At 45.1% G+C, this 27,635-nt stretch overlaps 1 protein-coding gene and 1 long non-coding RNA gene across 6 annotated transcripts in view; one reads left to right on the forward strand and one right to left on the reverse strand.

The window, feature by feature from the left end:
* Nucleotides 1-12,259, reverse strand: part of CPQ (carboxypeptidase Q) — a 319,086-nt gene extending 306,827 nt beyond the window's left edge. For all 5 annotated transcript variants that reach the window (XM_077876166.1, XM_077876164.1, XM_077876168.1 and 2 more), the window contains exon 1: nucleotides 11,792-12,259. In XM_077876166.1, coding sequence (XP_077732292.1) covers nucleotides 11,792-12,224 — 433 coding nt within the window. In that variant the 5' untranslated portion in view covers nucleotides 12,225-12,259. The remainder of the gene's footprint in view (nucleotides 1-11,791) is intronic.
* Nucleotides 1-24,236, forward strand: part of LOC144300285 (uncharacterized) — a 52,226-nt gene extending 27,990 nt beyond the window's left edge. Inside the window, exons 5-6 of the long non-coding RNA XR_013366864.1 lie at nucleotides 23,116-23,426; nucleotides 23,830-24,236. This is a non-coding gene — a long non-coding RNA (uncharacterized LOC144300285). The remainder of the gene's footprint in view (nucleotides 1-23,115; nucleotides 23,427-23,829) is intronic.
* Nucleotides 24,237-27,635: the final 3,399 nt, after the last annotated feature.

Raw genomic sequence — 27,635 nt, forward strand, 5'->3', positions numbered from 1 at the left:
CTGAAAATGCTATTTCCCTGATGAAACTAAAGGAGGAGAACAGGACAGGCGCAAATAACTAATTATCTGATGATGGGGCCTTGTGCACAGATTAGTTAGCACTTCACTAAGAAATGGATCGAAATTATTGGCTGTAGAATGTCTTCCTTTGGTAGATGTGTTAAGAGCATGCAGGAAGGCTATTTTAAGTTCCTATGAGATGAATACAATAAGAGTTTGCAATATGCTTAAGCTGCACCTTTCTAGACTTTCCAATCCATGCTCTTTAAATTTTCAGAAAGAAGAGACTATGGCAAACAATCTAATCATGATGAGATTGATGTTCATTTACCCTTCTCTTTGCTGTGTGCCTCTACTTTACATTCACGCCAAAGCTTATTGCTATTTGGATATGACAAAGACATAAAAGACATACAGAAATCACATAGGGCTAAAGAAAACTTGTTTGAGTGTGAAGAAGCTTTTTAAATATTGCTTTTAAACGTGTTATATTTATCACAATCTATTTATCAGATCAAATGGGTATTTTTTTATTTTTATTTTATTTTATTTTTTTAATAATAAACTTATTTTTCATTGGTGTTCAATTTGCCAACATTTAGCATAACACCCAGTGGCTCATCCCGTCAAGTGCCCCCATCAGTGCCCGCCAACCAGTCACCCCCACCCCCCACCCACCTCCCGTTCCACCACCCCTAGTTCGTTTCCCAGAATTAGGAGTCTTCCATGTTCTGTCTCCCTTTCTGATATTTCCTACCCATTTCTTCTCCCTTCCCCTCTATTCCCTTTCACTATTATTTATATTCCCCAAATGAATGAGACCATATAATGTTTGTCCTTCTCCGATTGACTTATTTCAATGGGTATTTAATATGCATCTATTACATACCAGGCACCGAGCCTAGTGCTAAAGGAGGCACCCAGGTAAGATGTGGCTTTGACTCTGGAGGAGGTCACAGTTTCTCAGCCAGGTAGGACCACATGAACAATCGACTTCAATAAATTGTGATCATTGCATAATATAGGCGAAGTGCTAAGAGAATAGAGAGGAAAGAACGATTAAGCTTACTAGGTTTGGATTCAGGGAAAACTTAAAGATCCATTTTAAATGAATCTTTACAAATGAGTAGGAATTCTCCAAGCAGAGAAGGGTTGGGTTGGGTTGGGTTAAGATCAAGGTTAGGGTGAAGGTTCGGTTAACCAGAGGTCCAGGAAGCAGAGTTTAAGGCAAAGAGGTATGAACCTGTCAAGGCAAGAGGGGTTAGGCCCATGCAGCTGAAGCATAAGGTGTGTGGCTAGGGAGGAACTAGGCATAAGCCTATAAACAGCCTGGGGCCACTTTTTAGAAAGTTGTAAGAATTCACACTATACTGCAAACAATGAAAAGATTTTAAGCAGGGGAGCAGCACAGTGTGATCCATATTTTACAAAGACAATTGAAGCAGCGGTATTGAAATGGATCAAAACGAAACCGGGGTCAGGAGGATCAATTAGGAGATGATTATAACACTAGTCAGGAGCTCTTAGGTCCTGAATTCCGATGCTACAGTGATGATGGAAAAAAAAAAAAAGAGTCATGGGTGACATTTAAGGCTTGGTGACCAACTGAATGTTGGAGCAAGACCAATGGAAAGAACTCATTCAATGAATGTCTCTTGAAGCTTTTCCGTGCATGAGACATCGTGCTAAGGAGTAGGGCAAAGTTCCCCAACTTCAACAAAATTGGAGTTTTGGAATGGATACGTGTTTGTTGAGGGGAAAAAAGATGCCTGTTCTGTCCATTATGGGATGTTTAGCACTATTCCTAGCCTCTACACACTGAAGGCAGGCAGGATCCTGTCTCAGTCACTCAGAGGCTTATTATCTGGTAGAGAAATGCTTCTGATATAAGCTTATATAGGGTACAGGAAAAGCAGAGGGGAGGAAGAGGTCAATACTTGTTTGGGGATGAGCAAGCACAGAAAAAGTCTCCATAGAAGAGACATTTGAGCTGAATCCTTAAATATGGTCTTTCCAGGCAGAGAATAAAAACATGAAAGCAAGTTACCATCTCAGACATTAGATTTGAGGCTCCAAGCATGGGTGCCTGGGTATATGGTAACATCATTAATGAAGATGAGAAACAAAGGGGAGATAGGATGATGATGAGTGTGTGGGACTTGTAGAACACTCAGGGGTTCTTGGAACTGCAGATGCAAGTCAGGCACACATACGTACAATTAAAAGTCATAAGTATATAGGTGGCACCTAAAGCCATGGGACTGGATTATAACACTTAAAACGTTTATAGGCGGAAACTTTGGAAACACCAACATTTAAGATGCGGCCTAGGAAAGAGAAGCATCCAAAAGGACACAGCAGAAAAGATGAAGGAGAGAGCCCGTTTGAATTTATATGGCAAACCTGACAATCACCTAGAACATTTCTCTTCAACCCACCAGGATGTCCTGTGAAATGATGCCCCCTACTTCATCTCATGATTACTCTCCCCTATATTCTTTTTAGTCCATTTAAAGCCACTCTAATTCATTTGCTAAAAGGACCAAACTGCTCTTGGTGGTGTTACGTGTACTCTATAACCAATGGCTATACTTTTTTTTTTTACTTGTTTATTTATTTATGCAAAAATACTTCCTAACACGTTGTTATCAAAGAGGCATAATGAAATGAGCATTGTACTAGGTATGGACAACTGGCTTTCAACATCCATTCCAACTTCCTTTAAATGTGATTTCTTGGGTCGCCTGGGGTGGCTCAGCAGTTGAGCGTCTGCCTTTGGCTCAGGGCGTGATCCTCAAGTCCCATATCGGGCTCCCTGCATGGAGCCTGCTTCTCCCTCTGCCTGTGTCTCTGTGTCTCTCTCTGTGTCTCTCATGAATAAATAAATAAAATCTTTTTTTTTAATGTGCTCTTCTGTATATAAAGATTAAAAACATAAAAACTAAATTTCTTCCTCAGCTAGGGTTCTGGAAGGAAGCTAAGTGTCACCAGTTTTATGTACTGGAACAAGATCTGGCAGGCACAATTAGGTTAAAAGCTTCTTTCTACTGCTTCTACTAATTCAGAGGAAAGCACAATGGTGCGATGTCTGGCTTTTCTACAGCAACTCTCTGATAAAAGCCATTGCTTAATCTAAGAAAAGCAAGAGCAATCTTGGTAGCCTAGTTCTACAGAATGGTTCTCAAATTCATTCCTGAAAAGCCCAAGTTATGAGCAAGTCTGCATTATGAGCTTTCCCAATAATTCCGAAAGCAATTTAAAATCCTATAATACCCATATGTGCTTTAAATTTAAATCCAGTTAGAGTGGTTCCACGACTAAATATGAACTGCTAATCCATTCTATACATTAAGCCCAGTCTGTGGCTCTCTCTACCTCTCTTCCTCCCACTCCTAAATCATCTCCGTGAAGACATGAAGTACACATACTTTGACGTGACACAGCAGAAGGACCAATCCACACACTCAGCCCAAAATCTACGTCCAGTTTGACTGGATTCTTAACTTCCTAAGTGCCATTTCAAAGAGCAAGTCACCCACCAGTCTGCAAACCATGAGGCTGATGTTCCAAAGTCTGTGCAAACTAAGCTAAAGAACTCAGTTTTTTAGAGCACTTTGATAGGGCTGCAGGAGCATAAATTAATCGATTTTGCTATTTTACAGTCTTTTAACTATACTCCAGGGATAGCTAGCTCTCTTTAAAAATGGGAAATAAATAAGCTCTTAAGAAGAAATGAAAAAGGAGATAATGAATCAATAAAAACCATATCAATCGCTTCAAAAAATCAATTTGAATCAGGTGACAATCAAAGAATTTAAATCTTGACTATGTAATAAGTTCCTATACATCAATTAGAAAATCATTAAAGTACCAATAAAAAAGTAGGCAAGGGATATTCATAGATAATTTATTTATTTATTTATTTTTTTCATAGATAATTTAAAGAAGAAAAATACAAGCTATCAATAAATTTATGAATATATTAGTCTCACCAGTAAACAAAGAAATACAAAATAAAATAATAGTGAAATGCATTTTAAGCCAATCAAAATGGCAAAGATTAGAAAAAAATATTCAATGCATAGGAAGACACAGGGATTAGGATATTAAGATACCCTGCTGACAGGACAATAGATGTATATAATCTTCTAGAAAACAATTTAACAAATATATCAAGAGCCTAAAAATATCAATATTTATATTAAAATTTTGAATAATTAAATATACTATTTACATTGTATTATAAATTTATATTATAATGTTACATAAATTCTACTCTATTAACATTTCACATAGTTAAAAATACTTGGATAGAAGAAATGGTTTCTAAGAACGTCATTTGCACTTTTTATATCTATAGGAGCAGTTTCAAAGTTATTTTTTGCCACCCTCTTAGACCTCCTAAAATATCCCAATCATTCTTCTCTTTCTGATATTCATCAAAAACAAAAAACTCTCCTTTAAAAATCTATTCTTACCTCTGTATTAAAGGATTTGTATATGTATCTGATCTGAAACAGTAGGAAAAAAGGAAGAAGGAAATAATCGATAGTCCAATAAAAGGGTTTTGGTTATGTTATTTATTGTATATTTGTATTTTGTAACCATTAGAATTTATTTACAAGGATATTTATTAGTATATAGTAAATGTCCATATATATGGCAAAAAAAGGATTCAACATATATATATAGGATTCATATATATATATATATGGTTTCATCTCAAATTTATAAAACAAAAATATGGGGTGTCTGGGTGGCTCAGTCGGTTAAGCATCCTATTCTTCATTTTGGCTCAGGTCACAATCATGAGATTGACCCCATGTGATTCTGTGCTTAGCAGAAAAGACTTCCTGCTAAGTCTTGAGACTTGCTTGAGATTCTCTTCCTCTCCCTCCTCTACCCCTGCCCTGCTCACACACGCATGTTCTAACATAAATAAATAAATCTTTAAAAAAATAAATAAAACAAAAATATATATGCATATGGAAAAATTAGAAAAATTAAAATCTTGGCAATGACTATGGGAGAAAAGATCACAGATGATTTTTATTACTTTTACATTTATGTACATGTTTTCTATAATGAGCCAATACTGATTTTATAATCAGAAGAAAATCTAAGCAGAGCACGACAGGTCAACATCATCAATCCCTTGGGGCCCAGGGACTGTGTAACGAGACCTGCGGAGTACGTCTACTGAGGAAGGGCTAACAACATTCTGCCCCAAGCTTCTCTTTCTTGTCCATATATCAGCCTTTCTTGGATTTGGCTGCTGTTTCCTTCTTCCACTCAGTCCATTTAAACCTCAGGTCTGCTCTGTTATCTCGAGATTGACTTGAAATTATACTTTCTCTTGTCTTGCTTCTAAGTTTTGCTCAGCACCTTCATCTTACTTGGCCCACTTGCCTCGGTCTTCTTCCAATTCTCCATAGATAATTCGCCAAGCCCTGACCCTGACACACAAATAAACTAACATATGGTGTGATACTCAACTCTAGAATTCAATGGAAAAAAAAACAAAAAAAACACCTCTGGTTATATAAGGAATCCGCTCTGGAGCATATGCCCAGGAGAACCCCTGCTCTCATGAACTTTAGCTTCATGGATCCCTTGTGGATTCTCATAAAAACTACAACCTTCTCAACCTGGAAGAGGCGGTACGGATTCAAATGTCAGACATCTTTCATTTTACAGGTGACAAAATTAAGGTGCATAGAGATTAAAAGACTGGACCAAGGGCACTCAACTCCTTGGTGGCTAAATCAAGGACACAGCCCGGGGTTCCTAAGAGATGAGCTCTGCACCACACTACCTGCACTTCGAGGTCCCTTTATGTTGACTTCACACTATCCCTGCGGGAACTCTTTCATACCTGGTTCAGCCTAACTCTCCAGTGTCTTCAGGCTGAAAATAGCCCAGTTGCCAGACAACGGTTTATCTACCTTGAGCCGCATGGAATAAGGAGTGGGGTGAAAGTGAGTCTTGGAACACTGCAATAGATTCTAGTGAGTAAAATTCACCTCCCCTGGGTTTTGAAGGCCCCAGGAGCAATCAGCAACTTGGCTTAGTTTTCAATACAAGGCAGATAGCCAAGGAAGATCAGGCCCAGCTACAGATGGGAAATGAGGATAAGAAAGAAAGAGGAGTGAAAAAACATGTCCAAAAAGGAGGCGCAGACACCAATACATTCTGCTGTCACGGTACGGGTATCAGCAGCTTTCGAGACAGATTGGTTTCAGCCAGGTGGCTAAAAAGGGAAACCTTAAAAATGAAAATAACATGAAAGTATTTGTGTGTGAGGCAATATCGCCTAATAACTAAAAGCACAGACTCTGGAGTCTGACAGTTGGCCTCTCACTAGTTGTGTAACCGTAGGCAAACTGCCTCACCTCTTGGAGTCTGGTTTTCTCATCTATAGAAAAAGAAAAGAAAAAAAAAAAAGCTAGAGCTTTTAAGAGAGTTGGAAAGGCTTAAAAAGGAAGAAGTTATACACAATCTGGTGCCTAACACAGATTACTGCATAACAGAGGCAACTCAATAAAACTCGTGGTTGATACCCAGGCTGAGGGGTTCCCCTAATCCCTCAGTGGTTGACACCCAGGCTGAGGGGTTCCCCTAATTCCTCAGAGGTCACCTGTTCACTCAGCCTCAGAGAAGTCAAAACAGACTATCCTAGTGGTACTCCAGAATGGTGGAGTGAGAAACTTGGCATATCTGTCCTTTTAACTGAGAAAAAAATTGCTATTTAAAAAAAATCACTGAAGGTCTCTCAAAATTGTTTTAAGGGCCTATAGCAAATGGAGAAACATTCATTCAAGAAAAACCACTAAATCTGAGAATAATGAGAGTCTATAGCATGTGGGCCACGACCTGGTTCTTTCTCCCATCCCCAGCTCCATGTTACACAACACTATTACGGGCGTTCCGCTCCAAAAGGGCTGAGGCCCTATTCCTCTACCTAGCCCCAACTCAGATGGTGGAAATCCTACCCTAAGTATAGCCACCAAGAGGACTTGGGCCCAGATCATCTGTCTGCCTCAGCTCACTCGTAGGCAGAGGTCCCATGGTGGGAGAGGCAAGTTGAGAAGACCAGGAGCTACCACCCTCTCCTTCTAGCACCTTCAAAGGAAATCACCCTGGGAGAAAAAGACCCATCATCACTGTGCCTAGCTCCTGGGAAATAGCAGAGAGGTTCTCCCAGAAAAGAGGCAAGCAAAGAAAAGGAAGAGCTTTGCAGTTTTTACCCAGGACAGGGACTGTATTTGGAGCAGAACACAGAGCATTCCATGCCTGAGGCTGTTGTTGAAAACAATGGAGAGCTTGGTAGAAAACAATGAAAGGAGTGCTAGGAGCTTCACGATACTGCTCGTTCCAAGCAAAATGGCACTGCAATCCAAAGTTTAACAGAAAGAACCAGGAGAAGAAAACAACCAAGAAAAGCCCCCTCGGGATCACAGTAAACCCTGGTGATTGGAAAAGCTATGCACATGTTCCTACTCAAGAACAATTAAAACAGGACATGGGTCAGATGGAAAATCTTTCCCAAACTGTACACAGATCCATCAACAAAGGACAGAAACTTCACTGGCATAAGAGGCTTACGCACAAACTCTGACCAAACATGAGCTGAAAAATAAACTGTTCTGATACATAGGAAAATATTGTTAAGCAAGACAATAATAAAATCACATGGATCCTAGCAAGCTGGAAGAGTCTGTGCATGCCCAAGGCTGTACCCTCTCAAGGCTGATGGTAGAGAACTTCCAAGCTACTAGGCTGTAGCTGAACTTGGGGCAAAAACATAAACTCCTCAAGTTTTAATAAACAGCCCCAAGCCATGCGTTCCTCTAACACTAGAAGGTAAAAATATAACCGACTAATGAGATCTGTGCACAATCTTTGACCAGTAAGTAGTTTCTGGGGATCCGGGACTGAGTCCTAGGGAACCAGACGAAAAGAAAAAATGAGGGGGGGGGCACTCTAAACAGAGACATCAGGATCTGCACACTGGGTGAGAAACAGACTTCACACAGTCCGACCAAATGATTAAACAAATAAAGGGCAAAGCAAATGACAAAAACAATGTCAACCTCCACTGGGCAGGAGTAGGAAAGGGAGAATCAGTATTGAGAGCTGCTGGAATACATTATTTTAGATATTCAGGTTTCAACAACAACAACAAAAATTATGAGACATGAAAAGAAATAGGAAAGTGTGATCAATACATAGGATAAAAAGCAGGCGCTAGAAACTGCCTTTGAGGGGGCCCAGTTGTAGGATATATGAGAAAAAGACTTCAAAGCAACTTTTATAAGTATGTTCAACTAAAGGAAACCATACTTAAAGAACTAAAGGGAAGTATGATGATAACGTCTTCGCAAATAATGAATATCAGTAAAGATATAAAAATTGCAGAAAAAAATTCTGGAGCTAAAAATTATTACAACTGAAAAGAAAAATTCAGTAAAGGGGATCAACATTATATGTTGATTATTATATAGTATAGTATATACTATATATACATATACTTAGTGTATGTAAGCTAGCAAAAAAAAATCAGTAAACTTGATAGATTGATACAGGATATATAATCTAAAGAATAGAGAGAAAAAAAGGGAGAAAAGTGAGAACTTCAGAATAATTAACACACCATTAAGTGCACCCACATATTCATAGTGGAAGGCCCAAAAAAGCAAAAAAGGATAGAAAAATATTTATAGAAATAATAGCCAAAAACTTCCCAAATTGATGAAAAGCACTGACACACCCATGAAGCTCAACAACCTCCAGGCAAGAAAAAAGCAAAGAGAACCACACCTAGATACATTAGAATCAAAATGATGAAAACCACAAATAAAAAGAAAATCAGTAACTGCAAAATGACTCACCACAGACAAGGGAATCCCAATAACATTAACAAACAACTTCTCATCAGAAACAGCAGAGACCAAAGGACAATTGATGACAAATTCAAAGCACTGGAAGTAAAAAACTATTAACCAAGAATCTTATATCCAGTAGAACTATGTTTCAGCAATGAAGATTAAATAAATAGATAAGAATGGATAAAAGGCTGGAGAATTTTCTAACAGACCTGCTTTGAAAAAAAATAATAAAACTCCAGAGAATTCTTTAGGTTGAAAGCAAGTGACACCAAACAGTAATTTGGATCCTTATCCTCACAAAAATAAAAATACCTATAAGGAAATACTGTAAATAACCATATGCCAACAAATTACATAATTTAGGTAAAATGAATAAATTCCTAAAAAGATCCAAACTACTAAAACTGACTTGAGAACAGAAAATATGAATAGATCTATAACAGGGAAAGATATTAAATTAATAGTTGACAATCTTCCCAGAAAGAAAATCCCAGGACCAGATGGCTTGTGAATTCTACCAAAAATTTAAAGAATTAATACCAATCTTTCACAAACTCTGCCAAAGAATAGAAGACCAGGCAGTACTTTCCAACCAATTATTTGAGTTTAGAATTATCCTAACACCAAACCATGTAAAGACATCACAAATATACAAAATAAAACTACAGACTAATATCCCTTATGAGTATAGATGTAAAACACTCGACATAATAAAGGCAAACTGAATTCAGTAATACATTGAAAAGATTATATGTTATAACCAAGTGGAATTTAGCCCTGGAATGCAAAGTTGGTTTAACATCTGAAAATCAATTAATATAACACACCCAATTCAACGAGGAAAGAAGAGTCTTTTCAATAAATGATGCTTGGATAACCGACTAACTACATGCAAAAGGATAAAGGGGACTACTACCTGACACCGTATATAAAAATTAATTCACAGACCTAACAGTAAGAGCTAAAACTATAAAACTCTGAGAAGACAATATAGGAAGAATCTTTGTGACCTTGGTTTAGGCAAAGTTTTCTTAGATATAACACCAAAAGCACAAGCAACAACAACAAAAATAACTCAGGTAAGTTGTACTAAATCAAAAGTAAAACATCTTCTGCAGCAATATTACCATCAAGAAAGTGAAAAGGGGAATCCACAGAATGGTAGAGAACATTAGTAAGTCATCCATCTGATAAGGGACTTGTATCCAAAATATATGAAGACCTTTTTACAACTCAATAAAAATAGCATAATTTAAAATTGGGCAAAAGATTTGAATATTTCTCCAAAGAAGATACGCAACTGACCAATAAGAACATGGGAAGGTGCTCATCATCGTTAATCATTAAGTAAATGGGAATCGTAACCACAATGAGATACCTCTTCATGCCCACTAGGATAGCCATAACCAAAAGGACGGACAACAAGTGCTAAGTATGTGTAAAAATTGGAATAACATTAGTACAAATGTAATGTATCACTATACATCGCTCTGGAAAAGAGTAGCAGTTCCTGAAAAAGTCCATCATATAGTTACTATGTGACCCAGCAATTCTACTCCTTGGTAGATACCCAAGAGAAATGAAAACATATATCCATAGAAAAACTTATGCATGAAAGTTTGTAGCAGCATCATTCATAATAGCAAAAGATAAGGAAAAAAAAACAAATGTCCATCAACCGATGAGTGATTGATAGATTAGATAGATAGATAGATAAAATGCGGTACATTCGTAAAATGGAATATTATTCAACAATAAAAATGAATTAAGTATTGATTCATGCTACAACACGGATAAACCTGGAAAACATTATACTACATGGGAAAAGCCAATCACAAAAGGCCACATGGCATAGTATTCTGTTCATGTGAAATACTCAGAATAGGAAAACCCACAAAGATAGGAAGAAAATTAGTGATTGCCTTAGACTTAGGAGGGAGAATGGGAGGCATGCGAAGTAATTGCTAGTGGGTATATTTCTTTTTAGGGTGATGAACATGTTCTACAATGAGATCGTAGTAATTGCGACACAATTCTGTGAATATACTAAAAATCACTGAATTGTAGATTTGAAATGGGTGAATATTACGGTAAGGTAATTGTATCTCAAAAAAGATGTTTTTGTTTTCATTTTTATTTTTAACTGACCGTCTAATCCTATACTGGGTCTTTCTTTTGGCATCAGAGAAGGTCAAAACTTCCTATAAACTTTTTTAGAGAATGTCAACTAGTCCCTGCCATAGAAAAGAGCCTGTGAATACTGGAACAGTCTATGGGACAACAGTACATGACTGGCCCACGACGGGCAGCTCGCTGGCGGAGCAGTTATATATCCCTGGTCTGCTCGTTTATACCGTCTGACGAAGCTGAACTAGGGTGCTGATACGTAGAGGTAGAGATTCACCCTGGATAATTCCTTGCGTTTGAGGTCTCCAGTTCTGTAAAAAAACCAATGAAATCTTCCCCATGTGTAAAGATCTGTTCCCTACTTAATCAATTCTAAAAATTTCTGTACATTGAGGCTGCTTGGAGGAAGTTACAGGTTTTCTCTCCTACGCACATTCATCGCAATGCTCTACAGAACGAAACTAGTGTTACGCCAGCTACAAGTTGCTAAGTGAGAGGGCTGATAAATATGGCCCAGTCGTTGCAGATCTTCATTTAAAAAGTGACCCCGCATAATAAGCTTTCTTTCGGAAAGAATCAGAAGAAAGAAAGGGAAGAGAGAAGAAGGGAGAAAAATGAATCTAAGGGTAGAGCACTCAGCAAGCCGATAGGATGAGAAGGGATTTTATCTTATCACCTAAATCATAATATGAATCCCACATACTGTAATCCCCTATGTCCCATGACACTAGTTTTATGACGCACACAGCAAATTGATTTGAAAAAGCGAAAAATACCTTCTGGGGGAGTCCCAATGCTGCTGCCAAGACCCAAGATAGCCATCCTGTGAATCCTTGGCTCCAGCATCACAGCAGATTCTTCTCCCCTTTCCCAGTGGGGTATTTTGACTGGCTCCAAGTGGACGTTCTCCAGCCCGTCTTCCCGCAGGTTCTGGTACATGATTTGGATGGCTTTCTCCAGGCTCCTGGAGCCGCTTGGTCTGGGTCCAACGGTATCAACCAGAAGTGCCAGTCGCTCATAGGACCTGTTCTGGGCTTTGCCGTAAACAGCAAGGTCGATGATTGCTTTAGCCACATCTCCGTAGCTGGCTATTTCTTCCTTTATTTCTTGAAAAGTCCTCCGAGAGATGTCATTCTTATATATCGGCTTCCCAGAGCTCAGGGATAGAAGGTGAACCACACCGACAAACGTGAAAAGAAGGAACTCCATGGATTTCCTCCAGTTGGTTTTCCTCCTAAAATAGTCTACACAAGTAAGAAACATGTTTTAGGGGTTAAGAACCTCATGTTATCTGCCCATAACCCGGGGACTGCTTTTCAAACGGGAGGCCCCTTCCCTTCCCAACCACTGCCCAACTTCCACCATCAAATTCAGGCACCATAAGTCCCAGGAATGAAGAAGGAAAGAGGCCGTGATGGCTTCACAGGCAATATTTAGTAAAACCACCCAGTCACATGATACCTACGGATCCCGTTTAAAATCTGCTAAAGGGTTAAAATAAGACAACTAGGAAAGAGAGAAAGAAATGGTGTCAGCAGTGTGGTGGCAGTGACGGCCCAAAACCAGACTCTGCTGCCCCTGCCTCCAAACAGAATATGATCCAAGTGGGTTTTAGAGTTGCCTATACCTGACAGGCTCCTTCCTCTCGGCCTGTTGAGCTCGTGCATTGAGGCCTCTGCAGATACCGTCTTTCTTGGCGCTCGCCCTAATCCCACCTGCCACATATTTAATCCTCACAACAACCCAATGAGATAGTTTCCTAATACTACTTTCAAGTTTTTTTAAGATCTATTTATTTATTCCTGAGAGACACAGAGAGAGAGACAGAGACCTAGGCCAAGGGAGAAGCTGGCTCCACGCAGGGAGCCCGACATGGGACTCGATCCCAGGACCCCGGGGTCACACCCTGAGCCAAGGGCTCAACCACTGAGCCACCCAGGAGTCCCTTATTTCATTTTATAAATGAGGATCCTGGAATAGCAACAGATTACATGAATTGCCATAGACAGTTATTTCAATTTAAATTGATTTAAATGAAATACAATGTTTAGTTTTTCAGTCATACTAGCCACATTTCAAATGCTCGCTAGCCACATGTGGCTAGTGGCTACCATTTCGGGCAACACAGACATAACACTTCCATCATCATAAAAAGTACTATTGGATGGAATTAATTCATCTTTACATACAATTGACTAGATAATTGTACATTTGTCAAATTTGATGATTGATAAATGGTGCCTCTCTTTGTATGTCTCTTTTATTCCATTGTTCTAATTCACGCTGCTGTGCTTTGCAAAAGAATCAGTTTGCAACAAATCTGAAATCTTAAAAACTGGCCTTTCCCCAAAGAAAATTTGAGAATCACGGTCATAAACTACTGTATTAAAGGGATAAATTCCAAAGTCAGCGAGTATACAAGGCCTTTCAAAATATGGCTCCAGCAACAATTACAATCTCATCCCTCCACATCCCCTCTAGACCACACAAATAATTTCATTCTTTTTTTAAGGTGTTTGTCGTTGGTGGTGGTGGTTTTTTGTTTTTGTTTTTGTTTTTTGTTTTGAGGGAGAGCGAGGACATGAGCTGGGGGAGAAGCAGAAAGGGAATCTTAACAGGCTCCATGCTCAGTGCAGAGCCCGACACCAGGCTTGATCTCAGCTCCCCGAGACCATGACCTGAGCTGAAACCAAGAGTCGGATGCTTAACCCACTGAGCCACACAAAAGTTTTCATTCTTTTTCTCATTCTTTCTTCCTCTCTCTCTCTCTCAAACATATACACACCCATCCCTTAGGGAACCTTCTAGATACTGCGGCTGGCCCAAATTGAGATGTTTTCTAAGTGTAAAATACACACCCGATTTAACCTTTAAAATCAAATACTTCATACGTAAGTATGAAAAAAACAAATGTTTCAGAGGTATTAAAGAAAATATATTATCATTCACCTATTTTATATTTTAATGTGAAATTTGAAATTTTTGACTTACATATTTATATTTATATTGGACAGTAATGCTTTAGCTGCGTTGAATTTAACACTGTTCTTCCAATATCCAGGCCCTTTCTTAACTCTGATCTCTACATATTTTCCTTATCTTTTCCTGCAAGACCCTTCTCCTCACCCTAATCCTCCTCTTCTGACAAGTGTCTCCACTCATTATTTAATGAAAATGCTCTAAAAACCATCTCTTCTCTGGAATCTCACTAAACACCATTCCAGAGTTATGTGCACCATTTTCCATGCTTCTGTAATAATTAATAATAGTATAAATGAATATACTTGTTTATGAATTTGTCTCTACTACTATTGAAGTTAAGTAGGTTAAATTATTCATCATTGTACCTTCAATCATTACACCCATGTGTAAAGACTTTTCAGTACATTTTTACTTAAGGTATGAATGATCCCTTAATGTCTCTAGGTCTTAAAGTACCTGTCTTGCCTCCTTTACAAAGAACCTAAAGGAATAAGAACTTCCTATCATATTTTAAATATTTGGGGGCACCTGGGTGGTTCCATGGTTGAGTGTCTGCCTTTGGCTCAGGGCGTGACCCTGGGGTCCCGGGATCGAGTCCCACATCGGGCTCCCTGCATGGAGCCTGCTTCTCCCTCTGCCTGTGTCTCTGCCTCTCTCTGTGTGTCTCTCTCATGAATCAATAAAATACTTTAAAAATATTTTTTTTAATTATGAAAACTATACATTGCTGTTGCTCTCCTTTTTCTTATAACTATTTATATGCAAGGTTCTTGGTTTCTATAGTCACCATTCCTGATGCTTTGTTTTTAAAAGCTGTATTTTCTTAAACCATTAAAATATTTCACCAGATTGCAATTTATTCTTCAAAGTATTTTCTTTCAATGTGTTGTTGGTGCAAAAAAAAAAAAAAAAAGGAAAAAAGGTTAATAACACATCTATCAACTAACACTAACACTACCCATGAGTATCTACTTCATTAAAAATTAAAAATTCTCTAAGTAACCCTTAAACATTAACTATTTCATAATACATTTCTAGTGATGGCTTAGAATCAAACAATGGAAAAATCGTGGAGATACAGGAGAGCTCAAGAATCCCTAGTCCAGACCCTTGTTTTGTAGAAGCAGAGCCCGTGCCATGAATTCCAGGTGGCAAATACAACCAGCAAGTACAATCAAATAGGTAACTGGACCAACTAGTACAGCCTTCCCGGAGGATTACGTATTGTTTCCTTATAGAAAACTGTACGCATTTACATATAATAGAAATTCAGTGAAGGACACCCAAAGGCAGTCTGAGGAGCAAGTAACTATAATAAAACATATGTACTCAAACAGTCTCATCCACAGAGTAGCACCAGAACACAGAGAAGAACAAAATCTCATGAAAAGCGATAGAGAAGACCTGACATCTCAAGACAGACTCAAGTACTGGTTCCACAGGCAGAGAAGGAGCGACCACCGGGCCATCATCCCCAGGTCACGTTCTGGTTAGAAGATATGTTCAGAAAATAAGTGCCTGCATCTATCATTTGTACATCTTTCTGCATATATGTCAACTGAGTTAACAGAAAACATGCCATTTAGATAATAATTCTTAGTGCCTGCTAATATGGTCAGTTAAATTAATTTCAACACTAAAAATGATGTAATTGCTTTAAAACAGAAACCGGTGCCTGTGAGTGTTCCTCTTAATGACTATGCTTTATCTTCACATCCCACAAATGCAAAAAAAAAAAAAAAGCTTAATTTTAAAAGTAGTTTAATGTAAAAGATGATGATTTGTTGCCTTTCAATGGACCAGTTTTGCTCTGAATATAACGTTGGTACTTTAGAAAGTTTATTAAGATCAAAGACACAAACTAATGAACTACATGAGAAATCCCCTCAAACACTTGACATAAGTAAACCTAAATCAAAGTTGATTCTAAACCTGGTTTTCCCCAGAACATACTCTGAAAATTACCGATGTAATTCTTGGCTAAAATGCATAATTATACATCTCTTCAATAGAACACTGCAAGAATCTTTTATTTTTATTGTTTTTAGGAAGGCCTATTAGCCCAACTAAGATAGGTTTTTGTTGACAAATAGTAGAAAATAATTGTTGCTAACAGTACATGGTGGGGGAGGTTATAAAAACCGAAGAAGGTATTGCTATACCACATTCCACTTAAGAAAAACGCTGTAAATATATATGTAATTTATGATATGTAACTTAAAAAAAGGATTTATTTATTTATTTATTTATTTTTTATTTATTTATTTATTTATTTAAACTTTATTTATAAACAAATAAAAGGAGCACGAGTTGGGGGGGTGAGCACCAGGGGAAGATGGAAAAGCAGGCTCTCCCCTGAGCAGGGAGCCCGATGCAGGGCTCTATCCCAGGACGCCAGGATCATGACCCAAGCTGAAGGCAGATGCTTTACGGACTGAGCCACCCAGGCTCCCCTAAAATATATAACTTTTTTAAAGATGGAGACTGCAATCCAATATGTAATTTACATATTCCTAGCAGGAAATAGAGATCTATAATAAAAATTAAAATAGTGAAATATAGAGACAGAAGAAAGCCAAATAAAGGCCAATATAGTCCAGAAGTTTTCTCCTAATTCACACATTTAGGGTCACCATACACCAAAGAATTCATCCTGGGCCTGGAGGCAATTCACATGAGAAGAATGATCAAAGGCACCAGTTTGTTTTCATGAAGGAATCAAAAAAAAACACCAGCCCTCCTCAGGGTGAAGACACAGGCCAAAAGTAGGCATGTTGTGGTGTATGAAATCAAGAAGGGTTCTGACGACACAAATGTAGGTTTACTCGCCCGACCTTTTCACGTCAGAACTAGGAGACAGTCCTGGTAGGTGACGGCTCATTTTGGGAAAATCAAAATGTCCAAGTTTTCACAATGAGTGGTAGCCACGTAACCAGTTCGCCCAAGAGGGGAACAGATTTGATAAAGTCATGAATGATGCAGTCGCCGGACGTTGTGTCAGGACACCCCCACGCGCTGGCCCACGGCCCAAGCAAGGGTCCCTGAGGGGTCACCGGAGGCTCTGCTGGTCTGGAAGGTGTTGGTGTGCCCCAGCTCAGGAATACTAACACCCCCGCCCTGTCGTTTCAGGGACGGGACGTTAAGCAGGCTATAGTAGTTGTTGTTATTATTGTTATTATTGTTATATTATTATTCTGCAAAGGGAGAAAATAACTCTGTAGTAAGCAACAAAGTCAAGCCAGCACTACTCATATTAGACCATCTAGTCTTTATTAACCGTAAACAGTCGTCTGTTTGGGGTCAACAGTTGTCTGTTTGGGGTCATAACCTCGTCTCCCCATCCATTCAGCCAAGGCTTACTGACCACCTAGAGGCACGGAGAGCACATCCGCGGCCTAGAGAGCCTGGGGCATGGGGGGCGCAGGTGGCACCTGCCGGTCCCTGGGGCAGCCACGGGCTCCGGGAGCGCAGAGGCGAGGGGACCGGGGGCCAAGCTGCAGCCGAGGCCCAAGGACCCGTGAAGAGCCCGGGAGGGGCAGCGGGGGGACCGGGGGGACGGGCTGCCTGGGGAGCCTCCTGGTGAAGCTGAGGCCACAAGAGCAGCACGCCGGCCACACGGCGCTCCCCGCGTCCCGGGCTCCGGGAGAGGCAGGGCAGCAGGGGCAGCAGGGGCAGCGGGGGCAGCCGGTTCCTCCAGGTGCCCCCGGGGGCAAGGGCAGCACCTAAGGCTCCCCCGGAATCCGCCCTGACCGAAAGGTGACCCACGCTCACCAACGATGCGCTGGGCAAGCGATTCATTTACAGAAACACCCAAGATCTTCCTCCGTTTAAAATCCCTAAGTACTAGCTGACAAAAAAAAAAAAAAAAAACAAAAAACAACAACAAAAAAAACCAAACATTTTTTTAAATCAAAAAAGAAAAAATCTAGTGCGCTCTTCAACAATCACAGAACATTCGAAACGTCTCCGCTTCAACTGTGCCTTTTCCAAAAATACCCTTTATTTTCTTATACAAAGGTCGGAGTCATTGTTCCTTTTTCTGAATTGAAACTATAAAAATATTAACTATTATGCCCTTCAGAATCTTAAGCAACTATTTTTAAACCCATGCGGTCTCATGCCTTTGAGTCCAGAAAGCTCTATATTCAAAGGAAATTGGGAGCATTATTTGAAAAAGACTCGCCTTTCATATACTGACTTCATGATCCGTAGTCACAGATGATCTCTTTCATAAGAAGAGATAAAACTCTTCATCATGTCACTTTCATTCTGTTCTACTTAAATCTGGGAGCAAACTACAGCAAAGCCAACTTTTCTCCGACCGTGAATTATTTTCTCTCTGATAATAGGTTTGAACTCTGAGGAAACCAAACAAGATCCTTGGCTGCTATTTCTGAACAGCGTCCCTGGAATATCACCGCTCAGCCCGGCTCGGGCTCCGGGCACGGCCGGGCCAACAGACGGGGCGGAAAGGGCTGCGGCGCAGAGGGCGCCCGGCGGCAGGGGGAGGTCGGGCGCGGGGCCTCCACCGACGGTTGATGGGGCCACGCTTCCCCGGCCCGGACGCGCTGCGCACAGGAGGGCCTCCTAGGCCCCGAGCCTCCCGCTGCTCGACGGGGTCCCGGGCACGACCTTGGCCCTTGGGCTCCGCTGTGGAGCGGGAGGCAGTGGCAAGAGCAGACGCGCTCAATCCCGGCCGTGGAAGCTCACTGGCCCTGCCAGCACGCCACCTTTGTCGCGGTCGCCGGGCACCTCTTGGGGACCCTGGGCCTTTACTGCACCCAGAGGTCCAACAGCACTGGCCTCCCGGCGCTCAGACCTTACGTCGGGTCAGTCGCCCGTTCAGCCGCTGGAGGAAGCTCGGCGGGAACCAGGCCACAGGAAGGCCCACGTGGCATCAGGAGGAGAGGACACGCAAGCACGACTCCGCTGCCACCCCGAGCGGCCCCACTGGCCTGGTGCCCGGCTAGGCCCCTTGCTTCCTTGCCGACCAAACCTCCTATCTTTGTTTGAAATGCACAGTGTCCGGCCCCTTTTGTCTCAGCCGGTGGCTCTCGGCATGGACGTGCTGGGGCGTGGGGGTCCCTCGGGTGACCACCCGGCAGGGCCCGGGGACAGAGGGCACCCTGCCATGCGGGGCCCGACCCTGTACACTAGGAACTCTCGGACGTTCCCCACAGGTCTGTTAAACGTGAAAAACCCATCATACGAACCTTGAACCTCACTTCATTGCACACACACAAGGAGGTTTTTGTACGGCCTTTGCTGCAAGTCGACGTTTTCGAGGAGCAACTACCATGGACGTACGTCAAGGGAGGACTATGGTGTGTTTTGTTCAGGACTCTACTGCGGGCCGCTCCCCACTCGGGCACAACACGGCTTCCGGCCTGGAAACCCCAGTCCCACAGCCCGGGGCCGGCTGCACGGGTGCGGTCCCACTGACCAGGGGGCGTCCGACCACTTCATTACGTGATTTAGGGTAAATCAGGCCTGCGCGTGTGCATTCTGGAGTACTTTATCAGTAGCCACTTCCCCTTAATTCCTCCCTCCATTACAGCTAGGGCAGCCGACGCTGAGAAAACTAAGCCCCACTTCTTCCAGCCAGGGAGCCGGATTTTCTGTTCGCCGCAGCCACGAGTACGCCTCCAACCGCTCCGCTACTTGAGGGGCTTCTGGAGGATCCATAGTAAATATATTTTGATACTAATATACGGTCAGCAAGGTCCAGGACCTGGCCTATGGTCTAGATCCCCCCACGTGCACCCAGAATCTCAACATCCAACGTCAAGCTCGGGGTCTTCCCTCCACACCTGCTCTTCCTTTGGCAGCTGCCCTGGGCGCCGGCGAGGAACCGCAGTGTGTCGCCGGGTTCCTGCCTCTCTCTCGGGGGAACAGGTGAACAGTGGGCAAGGTCTGCCTGTAATTCCACCTTCGAGTTCTCCCTTGACCCAGTTCCCTCCTTTCCACCTTATCACTTCTCCAGCCTCATTATCCTTCATCTGAAACGCTTCCTCACACATGCCCCCGCCTCAAAGGCAGGTCCCTTGCCAACTCCTCTTCCTTATTGTCGGCCAGAATCATCCCAAACCCCAATCGAAGGACTCCTTGGCCGCACCATCCGTTCCCCACTGTTCACGGCTCCGTGCTACGGGCATGGCAGTGTCCAAGAGCTTCCCCGCTGTTCCCCACCCTGACATCAAGGCCCCAGCAGGCTGCGTACTGTCCGTGAAGTCCCAGAGCGCTCCCTGGACCACTCGGACCGTGCTCATGCCATCCCCCTTTCACTCTTTCTCCATTTTTTAAAAATTTTTAATTTTTTTTTTCTTTCTCCATTTGGAAAAGTCACAGTCATGGTGCAAGGCCCATAGTCTCCACCTCCCAGGCAGGATGACTCGCTGCCTTTTCAACACGGCATTGCACGCTGCGTGGTTGTGTGCCTGTCGCCCTGCTGGTCGATATATCACTCAACAGCGATCATATTTTTCTTTTATAAAACTCACCAAGCGTGCTCTCTGCAAGGAATAGGTTTCATTTATTTTGTCTACTAAGCAAAGAGCAAATGATCTGTCAATAAATATTTATAGAATAAACGAATAAATTCATCAAACAAGTAGTTCTATTTCGTAACAAAAGCACACGGCTCTGATTCATCACTTTCATGATTACTTTCCCTGCACCAGGCATGGAATGTGCAGCACATAAAGGGAGTCAAGTGGCCCAGGATTTGGTCCTGGGCTGTCCCTCTCTAGACGCATGACATTGAACGGTTTATTGGAAATCTCTCTAAAATAAGGAGTGGCACTTCCGCTCTAACATTCTATTGTGGTTTTCTTAAATTTTCTTAATTTTTTAGATTTTCTTAAATTTTTAACCTGAGTCGCACTTTTCCTTGCACTCCATGTTAGCGCTTGACTAAATCACCTTATACCAAACACTTGATTGGGTCACATATAAAAACCACTACTGAGTCTACCATTCTGTCCCCTCCTACTAGCCAACTGGAGTTGAACTCACGAAGGTCGTGATGGATGCCCTTGTTCCCAAACCCAATGAAAACATTTCATCTCCCATCATCCACGACATCTCAAACATTTAACTCTACCAATAGCCTCTCCTTTTCCAAATACTCCTCTTCCTGGATCTCTGCTCTCCTCCCCAACCTTCCCCCGTGGGGTCTCTTTTTCTCCATCTCTCCTCTAAAGCTTATTATTTCCCCTCTCTCTCCTTGGCCCTCTTCTCCTGCACATTCCAACCGGGAAGGTCATTCACCCCAAGGCTCCCTTCACCATGCACGGCAGGAGCTCAGCTATGGGTTAACAAGCTCTCTTAGTTCGGGGGCCCACGGGCACCTCTAAGTCAACATATCTAAACCCTTCTCACAGCTTTCCCCCAAGCCCGTTCCTCTCCCTGAATGCCTCCTCGTGATGCGTGGCATTTCTACCACTCATCCTCGGCTCCATCTGGGTCATTTCACCCTCTTGTAAACCCTTCGGCCACTTGATCATTAAGTGCTATCAAAAGTAACTCCTTAAAAGCCCTCAAACCCACCTTTCTCCTCTAAATCTTCCTCAGCAGCTTGGGTTCTGGTCATTGTACCTTAACATGAACCCCCAGAGCAGTCTCCTAACTCATCTCCCTGTCTCCAGCCACCTCTCCTCCCATATATTCTCTTCGCAACCCTGGTTTATCTTTCTTCAAAATATTTATATTCATTTTTTTCTATCTTTACCTTTTTATTTGTTTAAAAGAAACATCATATGGTCTCATTCATTTGGGGAATATAAATAATAGTGAAAGGGAATAGAGGGGAAGGGAGAAGAAAAGGGTAGGAAATATCAGAAAGGGAGACAGAACATAAAGACTCCTAACTCTGGGAAACGAACTAGGGGTGGTGGAAGGGGAGGAGGCCGGGGGGTGGGGGTGACTGGGTGATGGGCACGGAGGGGGGCACTTGACGGGATGAGCACTGGGTGTTATTCTGTATGTTGGCAAATTGAACACCAATAAAAATAAATTTATTATTAAAAAAATTAAAAAATAAAAAATAAAAGAAACAATTATAAGTGTTTTATAGACTACAGCAACCCAGTGACGGAATTCTGTTGTCCACATTCTTCATATGCACGAAATCTGACTTTTTTTCTTTTTTAAAATTTTTAAATGCAAAACAGAATTTGCCAAATATTAAGAATAATAGTCAAATTACCACACTAAACGGAAAACAGCTAAACATTGGTATCAGACTTCACTATTCCTAAAGTCCAGTGAGTATTTTTTATATTTTTTTTATTCAAAATGTACATCTCAAAAAAAATGTACATCTCCCTCACTAAAATGAGGACTCAGGGTGGGCAGGAGCTGTGTAGAAGCTATCTTTGATCCTTTAGGATCTAACATGCATCTGGCATTTAGTAGCTACTCAATAAACATGGGCAGTAGATGTAGGAGGTGACTCCTGACACGGAAAACGCTAAGGGCTAGCAGGCACTCGGATGGGACCGAAGAGGAGGAGTGAACGGATATTCCAGGCTGAAGAGCGGCTCTTCTCTCTTTGTAACTCAAAGAAAATTGCTTAGAGTCATGTGCTGTCTTGAGCCGCACCTTTCTGAATAAGCAGGTGATTCCCAGGGAGAAGCCCACGTCTCCTCATAAGCATTTGCGTCCTCCTTGGCACCTAATTTACTGCTTTTTAGAGCACACATTCGGACTATTGTGCATATTATTGCGCATATATTTGTGCATATTCGTTTTCTAGTATCTATTTTTCACACGGTGGGGGACAGGAGGACAAGATAGGAAAGGAGGAAGACTGATGAAATGTGAATGAAGGCTATAGATTGTCCCAACAGCGATTTCCTCGTTTTGAAATACTATAGTACAGATGTGACCGTTGTGGGAAAGCTGGGGAAGGACAATGCAGGATCTCCCTGTATTATTTTTGTGACATTCTGTAAGTCTATGTCATTATCTCAAAATAAGAAATTTGGGGCAGGCGGGGAGACCTACCTACCTGATTCCTTTTTAAAAAACCATTACAGACCACCAAAAAAAAAAAAAAATCATTACAAAAATAAATAAATAAATAAATAAATATCATTACACTTCTTTGTACCTCTAGATAAAAACCATACAAGAGTGAACCAGAACTAGTGCAACCCCCAGACAGGGAGAGGAGTGGCCCAGGCCCACCTCTCCTACCATCTTGGACTAGGATTCACCTGCCGTTATTTTTCCAAGAGCCACGGGGAAGAGGCCTCATTTCCCACATCTCTGCCATTGAACGCGTCATCCCGAATAAGGTATAGGCATCAGAGAAAAGCGAGGAGGGCGGAAGGAGGAGAGACCAATCCTAACAGCGAGGCAAAGAGGCCAGCACATGATATTCCCCCTTTTCCCCACTGGTTCTGCAAGTCAGTTCAGCGACAGCAGGTGAGCGGGGTGGTGAGGGCAGGACACGGGGTACACCGACGGGCAGTCCTCTTCCCAGAAGGAATCCTAGAACTGTGGGGCTGACACCCTGCTGGGGGAGATCCACCAAGAGACCCCACTCCTCCCACTGGCCATATGGAATCGCCCATGGCCCGACTCTACAAATGTCAGTGACCCCCCTCTCCTCTCCCCTCATCCCGTCAGCAACGAGCCGGTCGGCTGCTCACTTTGCGTCCCCGGCATTTTACGGCTTGCCAGTGAGCAGCTTTTGAGTGTGCCTTCTAAAAACATTAATTGGGCTCCTTCTATCCTTCCACTAATACTTTTTCTGGATTTCTTTATTCCTTTCAAGTTTCTTGAGTATATGAAACAGCGTGGCTTACGTTCCTACTGTTCTTCCTAGCTCGTGGAGCCAAACGTACGTGGACTTTTGACCTACGTCATGTTGGGGCCGAGAGAAGTAAATATAAAGTTCCCTTACGTGCTGCTTAAGTGAAACAACATGATGAAAATTCCAACGGATGAAGTCAACCGTGAACTCTAGGACAAGCTTTGAATCCTTGGCTGGCAGCATCTGTAGTGAAACTCAGAGAGGCTGTGCCCCTGCTCTTGCTCCGTCTGCCAGCTGAGGATGCCAGGCCGACCCCGGGGGGGGGTGCCTTTGAGAACGGGGGTCTGTGGTCTGTGACCCGCCGCACGCTTGCATCCCCGCAGTCAGCAGCCATACAGGGATCAATAAAAACACAGAAAGGTCACGAAGGGAGCAGCTCATACCCCTTGGAGCCACATGCAAAGGGGAACCCCAGACATTAGCAGTTCTGAGGCCCTCGATCCAGGAGAACCGAATAAAGGCATGAAAAGGAAATGGGACTGTGGCCTCGTAAAGTTCTACTTTTCTAGGACTTGAACCCCCAACCTAAGGGGAATAGGAAGTGTTTTATTTCTGCCAACGAAAGCAGCGAAGCATGTCTTCGATCTGGTGATATTAAAAAGCCAGTGGAAGGCACAGCAGCCTCTTGCAGAGGCAGGAGAGGGGACACGGGCTTCCTCGAGTCAGACAAAGTGCAGAAACCTTCCAGAGAGTCCGCTGCAGGAGACCATGAGGCCAGAGAGATGGAGACTCCATTACCGCCCCCCGGTGCGGGGTCACAGCTGACTGCGCTCCGGGGCTTTCATTGCTAAGCAGCGCGCTCCCCGCATCCTCCCCTGAGCTGGCAGATAGCAAGGAGCAGGGGACACCCTGGGGGACACTCAGTAATGGCCCTTCAGCGGCCCCCACTGGAGCCGCCCCCCTCCCCTGTGGGCACAGAAGCAGCAGGACCCTGGGTGGACGGGCCACACCGCCGCCGTCCCTACGGCCCAGGGCACGGAGGCCCCCGGCAAGTCCCCTGCAGGCTGCCGCGGCGACACGGGGACACCACGCGCTCGGCTTGCACCTGCCGCTTCAGGCCTGGTGCCCGAAAACAGGCTCTTGTCGGCGGTGTCGGGGGGATGCACGCGCTGGCTGTCCCTGTCCCCACGGCCAGACGTCACCTCCCGAGGCAAAAGCAGAGGGTCCAGCCACACTCCCGGGAACGGAGCTAAAACAATTATTCCTAGCGCTTCACCAGTCGATGTGAATGGAAGCACGGTGGCCGTCGCGCAGCCAGCAGCCCCGGCCCCAGGAGGGCCCCCCCAGCCAGTCCCCGGGGAGGGCGGAAGGCAAGGTGCTGCGGCCCGTGCTCGGCGGCAGGAACCTAAAGGGTGACCTGAACGACACAAAGGAGTTAGGGGGACACGTAGGGAGGGGAGCACGTGTGGGGAACCGAGGCCGGGGTGGGAACCGCTCCCCGAGCAGAAGTGAGGAGCCCGGGGAGCCCAGGCGCAGAGACCCCGGCTGCTCCTGCTAAAGCGACATCGAAAATCCAGAAAAGCAATTTTTGAAAAGAACCACAGCCGTCGGGGGACGAGGTGCATGATGTAAAGGATTGTGAAGACTGGGGGGGTCTTGAGGAAGATTCCGGGGTCCCCGACGGAGACTGCAGAAGACACCGGGGGAAGAGAAGCGGCCTCCCCGGGGGGACAGAAAAGGCCGAGGGGGACAGAGACAGCAAAGCGACCAGCGCTTGTCCCGACTTCTGTGGCTCAGTTCCCCCCCTCCCGCTGGAAAGATGAGAGCCCGAGTCACCGTCCTGGGAAACGAGGGGAGGAAGGACGCCCTGGAACAATCACCCCGGAACTGCCTCGAGGTCCCCGGAATCCGCCAAGCCTCGGCCTACCCCCTCCACGCAGCGCGCTTCCCTCCCTCCCGAGAACCAGCACACTGCACCCCTCGAGCCCAAGGGGAAGTCTGGGAAAGCAGGAGGCCCGACGGGGAGGCCGCGGAGCCTCACCCGCACGCGAGGGCACGATTGTTGTGACAGCCGCGCACGAAACCCAGAAGTCCCGGGTCAGGCCGATCTGCAACGTGAGAAGGTGACTTGGGTTTGGGGAAAGCCAAGTCAGCCTCAGAAGGAAAGCGCCCGACAGCAAAACGAACAAAGGAAGCGCGAGCAGGTGGGGGAGGCCAAGCGACCCGGCTTGTGGGGGGTGGGGGTCCTGGGGGGTGTCCCCGGGGGGCGGAGGGCACCTGCTGAGCCCCAGAAGGCCCAGAGCAGCTGCGCCCTGCGGCCCGGGGCTGCTGCACCACTTGCAACTCACTCAGCGAGCTCGACTCATACCTGGGGGCTAAGGCGGTGTGTGTCCCCCGGGGACCTCGGCCCACCCCTCCCTCCAGGCCCACCCCGCACCTTGCAGCCCTTCCTTCTGCCCCAGCCCCCCGCCAAACCCCGAGGCCCACTCCTCCCTCCCAAGCCCACCCTGCACCCTGTACCCTGCAGCCCCTCCCTCTGCCCCAGCCCCCCCACACCCCGAGGCCCACTCCTCCCTCCCAGGCCCACCCTGCACCCTGTACCCTGCAGCACCTCCCTCTGCCCCAGGCTCCCCTCCACACCCCGAGGCCCACTCCTCCCTCCCAGGCCCACCCTGCACCCTGTAACCTGCAGCCCCTCCCTCTGCCCCAGGCTCCCCTCCACACCCCATGGTCTAGCCCTCCCTCCTAGGCCCACCCTACATCCCAGGCCCCCCTGCACCCCATGGTCCACCTCTACATCCCAGGCCCACCCCTCACCCCACTGCCTACCTCTCCCTCCCAGGCCCACCCTGCAGCCCTTCTCTCTGCCCCAGGCCACCCCCCTGCACCCCGTGGCCCAGCCCTCCCTCGAAGACCTGCCCCATACCCCACGGCCTAGCCCTCCCTCCCAGGCCCACCCCTCCATTCCAGGCCCCTGCACCCTGCAGCCCTTCCCTCCATCCCAGGCCCACCCCACACCCCGTGGCCCAACCCTCCTCCCAGGCCCACCCCACACCCTGCAGCCCTTCCCTCTGCCCCAGGCCCCCGTCCGCACCCCACAGCCTAGCCCTCCATCCCAGGCCCACCCCGCACCCCACGGTCCACCTCTACATCCCAGGCCCACCCCGCACCCCACAGCCCAGCTTCTGTGTCCATCACTTGCCCAGCGAGCGGCCACCTATCCTAAGGACGTGTCACCTGCCCCGTGCTCTGCAGGAGCAGCGTAGACTGGTGTCGGGGGAAGACCCCAGAGATCGGGGGACAGGCCGGTGCGCACCGAGCGGTGGCCATGGAGACAGCACACCCGCCGGAAGCTCCCTCTGTAGCCCGGGAAGGGCCTGGGCTGCCTGCTGTCACCCGTGCACCCCGGGGCCGTGCTCCTCAGCGGCCACCGAGCCGTGTCACCAGCTTCCGGTGGAGGCCTGGAGGCCGTGAGTGCTCCCGGTCACCTGGGGAGGAGGGGCAGGGGACAGAGGGCAGGGGGCAGGGACCCGCCGTCGGAGGAGCCCCGTCTGACCCTCCCGGTTTGGCGCGGCCCTTCCCGGGGCTGTGTTCTAGGTCCTTCCTCCCAGGACAGGACGCTTGACGCGGCCCTTGCCCGGCTCGGCCTCTGGCTCACGCCCAGGGCGCCCCGGCCGTCCTCGGGGAGGCCTCGGGGTGCAGGACCCGTGGGGTCTGAGTGCTCCGGGAGCCCCGGGACCCACGGGAGAAGCCAGAGCCCCCACCCGTCTCCAAATAACGCTGCTTGAAATGTTCATCTCACTGCGTGTTTAGCGAAACGTACGAGGGTGATCACGACGGGGACACGTCCCCACTGTCAAGCGCAGCCGCGGCCACAC

This window comes from Canis aureus, chromosome 28 (assembly GCF_053574225.1).
Source record: "Canis aureus isolate CA01 chromosome 28, VMU_Caureus_v.1.0, whole genome shotgun sequence".
In the NCBI taxonomy this organism is placed as follows: domain Eukaryota; kingdom Metazoa; phylum Chordata; class Mammalia; order Carnivora; family Canidae; genus Canis; species Canis aureus.